The 9,076-nt window shown below is 28.4% G+C and overlaps 1 protein-coding gene across 1 annotated transcript in view; it reads left to right on the top strand.

Moving 5' to 3' along the window:
• The window catches only part of LOC148301321 (immunoglobulin superfamily DCC subclass member 3-like), a gene marked incomplete at its 5' end in the record, with an annotated part of 48,626 nt that extends 44,339 nt beyond the window's left edge, over positions 1-4,287 (top strand). The window contains 2 exons of the mRNA XM_088273436.1: positions 1,328-1,503; positions 3,094-4,287. Of these exons, the coding sequence (XP_088129562.1) occupies positions 1,328-1,503; positions 3,094-3,390 (473 nt within the window). The remainder of the gene's footprint in view (positions 1-1,327; positions 1,504-3,093) is intronic.
• Positions 4,288-9,076: the final 4,789 nt, after the last annotated feature.

Raw genomic sequence — 9,076 nt, forward strand, 5'->3', positions numbered from 1 at the left:
ATGAATTATGTCAAATTATAAGCTTAAATGATAAAAATGAAAATGATATTTTCTGGAGTTTCTCATGTGTGTGATTATAATCCAGGATTCGGACCTGAAATACTATTGTAAGAGTTTCTGCTTAGTAAAAAAGCTTCTTTACATCTCACCAATAGATGTCTCTAGTGAAGTTCTAGTGATTCAAGAACAAAGTTTCAAAATTGGTTCATATATATAGAACTTCCAAGAATTTGAGTAGTGTGGTTGTCAATAATGGGTAGAATTGGTGAATGTTACACGTGTGGAAAGTGATCACTTAAACCCGTACCTAGTGTCTCGTATTTGAAGTCAGTTACTAACTCAATGTTAACCCTGCCTTGTCAAATCTGCCCTTAACGCGAGTCAATTTTGTCTCATTCCTAGGCGAAGGTTTGTCAGCACTTTCCGATTTCTGTGATTTCCGAACTTACAAGGAAAGCTCTCTTTTTCCGGGAAGCTTTTTCAACCCCTCGTGGTCCTATGAAAATATTTTCAGACCACCGAGCCTTCCAGAGGCTTTAATAAAAACTAAAAACAACATTCAGGTTTGGCGCGAGTGAAAAACGGTCTCCGTTTTTCTTTTGTAATAATTTTATCTCATCACAAGTTTCTTGGGTGCCTGATTTATGACTTTTGGAAAGAAAATTAAACTTTATTGGATGTGTGCGTAGAGTAAACAACCTATTACTGGCCATCCCTTTTATTGGCATTGCTGATTTTGTATTTTATTATTTATCATTTTTATAAATATTATTTTTTTTACTTTTTATTTTACACTGTTAGACTTATTTTTTTACTGACATTTCTTGATGGACCTACAAACATATGGTATTATTTACTAAAATAACAACTTAATTGATTTTTTCATATAAATAAAATGAATATGGAAAAAAACTGTAAATTTTTCCGAATTTCGTCGTAACCGACATCATCAGACTGGTGGGAGACTAGACAAAATTCTACGTTAAATAAACAACAAGCCAGGGGTTAAAAACTATGGTTTTATTTTATATATTTTTATGGCAAAATGAATTTAAAAATTATTAGTTTAAGTATTGTATCATAATAATAATAACATGTGAGTTTTGGTTAAGATTTTAAAAATGATTTGATATAATTTAATTTTAAAAATGGATTTTGTATGTAAAATGAAATAATGTATGGTTAAATCTGTAAAAGTTGGTAAAAACTTTATATATTGTAGTTGTTATTTTATTAGAAAATGAGAGTGTTATATTACCATACCACAAAGTTAACAATGCTTTTAATATACAAAACATATAAATTTCCTTACTTTTTCAATTTGCAGGCGGCCCAACTGTGTTTCCCGTGAACAGGACCGTACTGGTGAGCGAGGGCAGCGTGGCCCAACTGTCGGCCGAGTTCTGCGCCAACCCTGCTCCCTCCAAGGTCATGTGGATAGTGGGCCACCGCGTCTACAGGGTGGGAGAAGTGTACGGAAATATCGTGGCCCACAATGCTACGGTGAGTTTTTATTTTTAAAATCAAAGTAAATTTTTCCACTGTTCCAAGTTTTCGATCTTTCCGACGTGATACGTTCTGTCTTTACAGGAAAAACACATTTATTCCTCTTCTTAATCTTAATCTTTCTGTCCTCCACTGCTGGATATAGGCCTTTTCCGTATACTTACATTTTTTCGGTCTGTTGCTGCTTGCAGTCAGTTTTTACCCCCCACAGCGGCTATGTCGTTGGACCACCTTTTTTGAGGTCTTCGGACGCCTCTTTTGTACTCTCCCAAGGTCTTCATTTCAAAAGTTCAGGGGTCCACCTTGTGGGGTCTTGCAACATGTCCCCATCCATCCATTCCATTCCATTCCTGCACTCTCTTATCACTACAATGGAAAGACCGGCAACTTTACAAGAAAAAATTATCATGAGAAATAATACAAAGTAAATTATATAAATATATATATATATATATATATATATATATATATATATATATATATATATATATATATATATATATATATATATATATATATATATATATGTATATATATATATATATATATATATATATATATATATATATATATATATATATATATATATATATATATATATATATATATATATAAATATATATATATATATATATATATATATATATATATATATATATATATATATATATATATATATATATATATATATATATATATATATATATATATATATATATATATATATATATATATATATATATATATATATATTTATATATATTTATATATATATTTATATATATATATATATATATATATATATATATATATATATATACACACACATTTTTACTACTTGATGATGGTCCATTTCATTATCCATCGTGCCATGAATAAAATCTTTTCTTTTTATAGATTTTGAGACGGAGACTGATTCAGAGACATTCGTTTGAAAATGCCATAACAAGGAGAAACAGTTGTCACAAAATTTATTTTTATGTGTTTTTTTTAACAAATAAATACTATCTTAATCGTTTAAAAAATCAATATAACATTTATTATATAAAACCCTGTCTTTTTGTATATTGATATGTGAACCAAACAAAATCTGTATATTTTGGAGGATGAGACTGCTGATTACGTACTATTTAACTGTCCCTAACTTCCTAACCTTGAGTTTCTTCAGGATGTTCGCTCGGAGGGTTTGTCCTTCTCGCTGATGTCCAGCACATCCTTTCGATGAATTCTCCAAAAATCAAAAATGCAATCATAAAGCACTTGCAGAATATGACATAAAAATTTGAGTGGGCATTAGTAATCATTAAAAAAGTGTTAATTTGCAGCATAATAAAAAAAATCCAGTTTGTGGCATGTATCACTCAATTTTTGGTGCTTTGCCAAAACAAATATTTTGATATTAAAGACTGTTTATCAAATGCTGAAAAGTGCATTCTTCCCATTTTTCTTTTTGCACAGAAGAATGAGTCAAACTGTTAATTGATGAGGATGTGTACGTTGTACAATTAGGAAACAATTTTTTATCTTGTTGGACTTCTCATAATATTTATTTTAAAAAAAGATTAATATTTTTTTCCCGATTTTCAGAATACCACCTCCCCGGACTGCCACATCGCCGAACTCACTATAAACTCAGTCGGCCTTCACCACAACGGGGAGTATTCCCTCCTCGCCAGGAACGCCAAGGGGTCCACGGAGGCGGTCTTCATGCTGGCGGTCACAGCATCACGGGAAGTCTCCAACCCGCCGAGCCTTCTCAACGAATGGCTCGGGAGAAGCGGTGGCCCCAAGGGCTCGGAATCACTCGGGTTCATCTTGATGACTTGTTTCGTAGCGATTGCAGTGCTCGACGTTAGTTTGAGATGGTTATATGATCAGCGATAATCGAAAAATTGTCTAATTTCAGAGAAAAATACATTTTTTACTTATTTTTTGTAACTGCAGACAGTTGGTAGAATTCCATATTGAATTTTTGGGTAATGTATCCAAAATAAAACTGGTTTGTTGGATTGAATTCTACATTTATTTATGTATATGTTAATACGTGATGCGTTTCATCTTCTTAGGACATTATCAAACACTGTTTGATATATTCTTGACCATATTCTTCTTCATCTTTGATGAGATGTCAAAAAAACAATATGAAAAATAACTCCTATAGTTGGAATTAATCCAGATTTGTGAACAAGTATTTGGATACTCTCAAAATGTTTTAAATCAACTGTTTATAGTTTTGTATCGACATTATTTCAAATAACATGTAGCAATAAAAATGTACTCTGACTAAAAATACAATATTATACAATTTAGCATCCAAGTGCTGACGGTAAAAGCTCGTTATTCGAATCACAATTCAATTTTTACGTTTATACGAAAAATATTTGATTTTTTTTTTCCTCCAAATTTTTTTTGTGTGTCATTTCTATCTTGATTCCTTATAGCTCTGCCCCCTTAACTCCTTACCCGTGAATTTCTTTTGCTTTTAGCCCTTGAGGTAGTATTTTACGAAAATAGCGATACATGAATTATCAACTACTTATAAATTTTATAATAAAATAACAAATTTGTAATTTTTTCCACATGAATTTAATTTTACCAGAAACTGGGTTTCATCAGAAACTGGGTGATGTCGGTTACTACGAAACCCGGTTGCTTGTCAAATAAAATTCACATGGAAAGAAATACACAATTGTTATTTTATTACATAAAATGCAGTTCCACCAAGATATGTCAGTACAAAACTTAAATTTATAACTTCGCTCACAAATAATACGATATGCCTTGAAAACATCGACGCACATCAGTTCATTTATTTGAAAAAAATATATATTTTTGAAATTTGGTTATCAATATTTTCGTATTAACGAGCTTTTACTGTATTTATGAATGATTTTGCGATTGCTTATATTATGTATATGGAAAAAAACTGCCATATTATTTTGTTATACTATTACAGATAAATATTATGTATATATATATATATATATATATATATATATATATATATATATATATATATATATATATATATATATATATATATATATATTTATATATATATATATATGTATATATATATATATATATATATATATATATATATATATATATTATATATATATATATATATATATATATATATATATATATATATATATATATATATATATATATATATATATATATATATATATATATATATATATATATATATATATATATATATAAATATACATAATATACATATGTGTGTAGCTTAATGTAAGAGAGGGAAATAAATACTTCAGAATGTAGACTGAAGATTGTAATGCCTAACTCGTATGAGAAACATTATTTTTTATGATACTTTGTGTATATGTATGTATTTATAATATTATAAATCGTGTTACATAGATAAATTAGATTTGTGAAGCTAACTTTGTGTAAATTATCCATGTAAATTTGAGTTAAGTATAATATTTAAAATAACCTGTGCTCAATTCCTCAAAAGGATGGTGACTTGGTATTGCTACTGCCGTCACTTCAAAAAAATTGTTCCCTAGTTTGCAAGATATTTCCACTTTTATGAATTTCCCGAAAACCTACCCCTTAGATCAGTTTTTCGAGTGTCACTTCTTCAAATTTTCATATGTTAGGATTCTAATTTATGTTTCGAAATAAAACACAGAGTAATTTAATATAACATTAACATTTTTCACTTTACTAACCAAAGCAATTCTCAACATTCTTTTTAAATTAAATAATTACAAAATCAGCTCATTTTGCATTAAAAAAATCCATATTTAATTTTCTTAAGTAAAACAAAGTAAATGTTTTACTGTTTTTAAAATGACATAAATGAGACAACTTTTTAAAATAACTTGGTAAAAATAACTTAATAAAAAATAACAGGGTGAAGAGTCAAAGTTACCTTTATTTGATTTATTTTAAAATCATTGACCGGGCATTAATATTTTTTCCGCCAAGGCAAGCCAGTATTGGTATAATTTTGGACTGTGATCAACAGAATAGTCATTCAGTATTATGAAACATCAATTAGAATCCTAAAATATGAAAAATTGAAAAAGAAGCACTCAAAAAACTGATCTAAGGCTTAGATGTTCGGAAAATTTATAAAAGTAGAAATATCTCGAAAACTAAGGCACTTTTACTGAGGTCATATTTTCATTTTTAAGTGAGTCAAAGGCTGGCCTAACACCCTTAAAACCAATATTTTGGATTATGGGACACCCTGTTTATATATATATATATATATATATATATATATATATATATATATATATATATATATATATATATATATATATATATATATATATATATATATATATATTTATATATATATATATATAAATATATATATAAATATATATATATATATATATATATATATATATATCTATATATATATATATATATATATATATATATATATATATATATATATATATATATATATATATATATATATATATATATATATATATATATATATATATATATATATATATGTGTGTATATACACACATTATATTTAAACTTATAAAATATATGGAATTTAAAATACATATACACTTTATATGGATATTAAGAGCATTGTGTAAATATTAATTAAATGAACATATTTTGAAGAACTTCAAAACTATGACAGTTTGATTTTTTAGTTATTGTTAACACAAGCGAATAACAAAATTCACTTACTGTTTGGGGGTGAAAATAAATATTACTGATTTTTTCACTTTAATATTAATTCAATATTACCCTGGACTGGTACCTGAAGCGGAGGGCTTATTACCCTTCCTTCATGTGTTAACATATGCACCATTGGAGTGCGGATAAGGGTTTGAAGATTGTTTTCAAAATTACAAAACTGTGGCCAATAAAACCACGGTAATCTGGTAAACTTAATGTCAGAATACCATGAAATTTTGACACTTATCGTTTGAAGGTTGATGCTATCAAGAAATACTGCCAGCAATGTTGCCATATCGCTCACTCCTTTCAAGAACGATAATATAAACAATTAATCAAAAATCGACAATTTTCCGTTGTGCATGTTTTCGGAATGCCCATTTAATGTACTGTATCCCAGGAAAAGAGAAATATTTTAAATTTAATATTTACCCGCTATAGGGCAGAATGTGTTGTTTTTTGCATTTTGAAGAAAAGGTATTGTTTAATTATTTTTTTAAATAAACTAAATATTTTTCAAATGGAGAAAAAACCTTCAGGTTTTACTTAATAAGATCTGTTGCACAGTTAAAAGTTCAGTGAGTGGCTTGATATTTATTTTTAATACATTGTATTATATTTTTACACATTAAAAACGTTCTCCTGAAAGATCAAGTTTTTTTATTGATGACGTTCTTGAAAGGAGTGAGCGATATATGTGTCAGACTGGAGACTTATTACATACAAAACTATCTCGTATGTATTGTTTTGAAAATCATAAAATTGGGGTCACTACAACCTGGTAAAGTAATTGTCAGAATACCATGTCATTTTGACACTTATCGTTTGCATAAGAACAGCAGTGTTGCCATGTATGTGTCAGACCTAATTGTGACTTATTGAGTGTTATCTATGGCATTTAAAATATACGCTATAAAAGGATAGTTAGAGCATTGTTTAGCGTAGAAATGAAATGTCTCTTGATGACATAATGTAAATCAAATGTTTCGTCCACGTGTAGATACTAATGTGTTGATGTTTTCGGAATATATATAAATATATAAAAACATGTAACATGAAAATTCACCTGTTGACAGTTATTTTGTATACAATATACAAATCGTAGTAATTATAAATGTAGTAGACGTGATATTTATATAATATAATTTATAAACTGAACATACATACAAAATATTATTAGATTTGTGAATTTAATTTTACCAATGTTTCTCACCCTAGGAGCTATTTGCAATCCAATGAGATGGGTGAATTTGCGGTAGCCGAATGGTTAGCGAGTTAGCTACCCAGGTAGATGCCTCCGGGTCCAATTCCCAGAAGGAATTATAATTAATATTGGCCACTTTTTACACAGATATTTATATTAACATCACCCTTAACAGGTACCTGGAGCGTAGGATCGATAAAAATTAAAACACTTATGTAAGACCGCTTTTCGAGTTTTTTAATGTATACACCACTGGTTTCGAAAACTAAAGATGCTCTCATCAACATGTGAAAATACAATCTGTACATATTGTAGATATGTACATTTACAAACTGAGAACATCTGTAGTTCCGAAAAGTAGTCGTGTTCACATTAATAAACTCATATGTGGTCTTATACAAATGTTAAATTTTTATATTTAAAAACGTATACTTATATACTTTTTGTTGAGTATCTTTTTCTTCTCAATTGACTATCAAGGCGAAATGGCCGTCACAAAATAAATAAATTCAGTAGAATCAGAAATTATTATTCATATAAATTGTTTAATGTTTAGTATGTCACCAAATGTGTAATTATAATTTATGTTTGAAGCACTAACTTTGCGATATTCCACTTTAGAATTAATATGTTTCTTTTTTTCTAAAATCACCATAAATATTTTATTTTAAATTTAATAATAATGTCTACCGGTTTCGAAGCTAACCGCTTCTTTATCAAGACTGATTAATACCAGTATTAATCAGTCTTGAAAAAGAAGCGGTCAGCTTCGAAACCTGTAGACATTATAATTAAGTTATAATGAAATATTTATAGTGATTTCAAAACAAAGTTACATTTTAATTATAAATATGTAATTCTTTTTGCTTTTGGTACCTACTTCCGATTACTGATGGTCGGCCGCCATTTTGTTGAATTCAAATATTAACGTCAAAGATTCCTCAAATTCATCGTTTGATCATTGGATTGTTTGAAAATTAATAGCTTTTTTTCTCCTTTCCCTACCTGTTACTTTTTATTTTATTTAATAGTGTTTGTAAATCTATCCTCTTATACCTTAAACACCTTCATTATTAGAAATTAGATACAATAAAAAATAACTTATAATAAGTCAATATTGTTTAAAGTACCTACCTTCTGAATGTCATGATAATTTTTATATTTTTGGTGTTGCAAGTCTGCAACACTTTTATTCCTTTTTTTTAAATTGGTATGTAACCTTTTTCCTAATATTTATCTCGTAACGCTTCCATACTCTCCTTGCCTACTAATTATTTTATTGTCTATGAATGTACCCGCGATATTGTACAATGGATCAATTTCACGATGTGTGATTGTTGGCTAATAAATTAATATGAAAATTCTCAAGACTATCGGCAACATTCGTATTGAAATCTGAAGAAAAGTATGGGAGATAATATCACATATTAACTTTCATAATATTAAAGTTTAAACTTGAGATATTTGAATAAAACGAAAAACGTGCGTCGTCATCAAGTTTCTGTCATCGAATGTTTTATGACGTCTATGGTTGATAGAGCTGTAATGGTAGTAGTGAGGATTGTTTGTCAACACTACACCACCATTTGATACGGCCGGATAGGGGAATACGAACGGGGGGGGGGGAGTCAACCATAGACATCACCAAATAGAGCCGCCAATAATTTAGCAATG

The sequence above is a fragment of the Brachycentrus maculatus genome, unplaced genomic scaffold (genome assembly GCF_059751285.1).
Source record: "Brachycentrus maculatus isolate JH-2025_06_01 unplaced genomic scaffold, ASM5975128v1 h1tg000576l, whole genome shotgun sequence".
Lineage (NCBI taxonomy): Eukaryota > Metazoa > Arthropoda > Insecta > Trichoptera > Brachycentridae > Brachycentrus > Brachycentrus maculatus.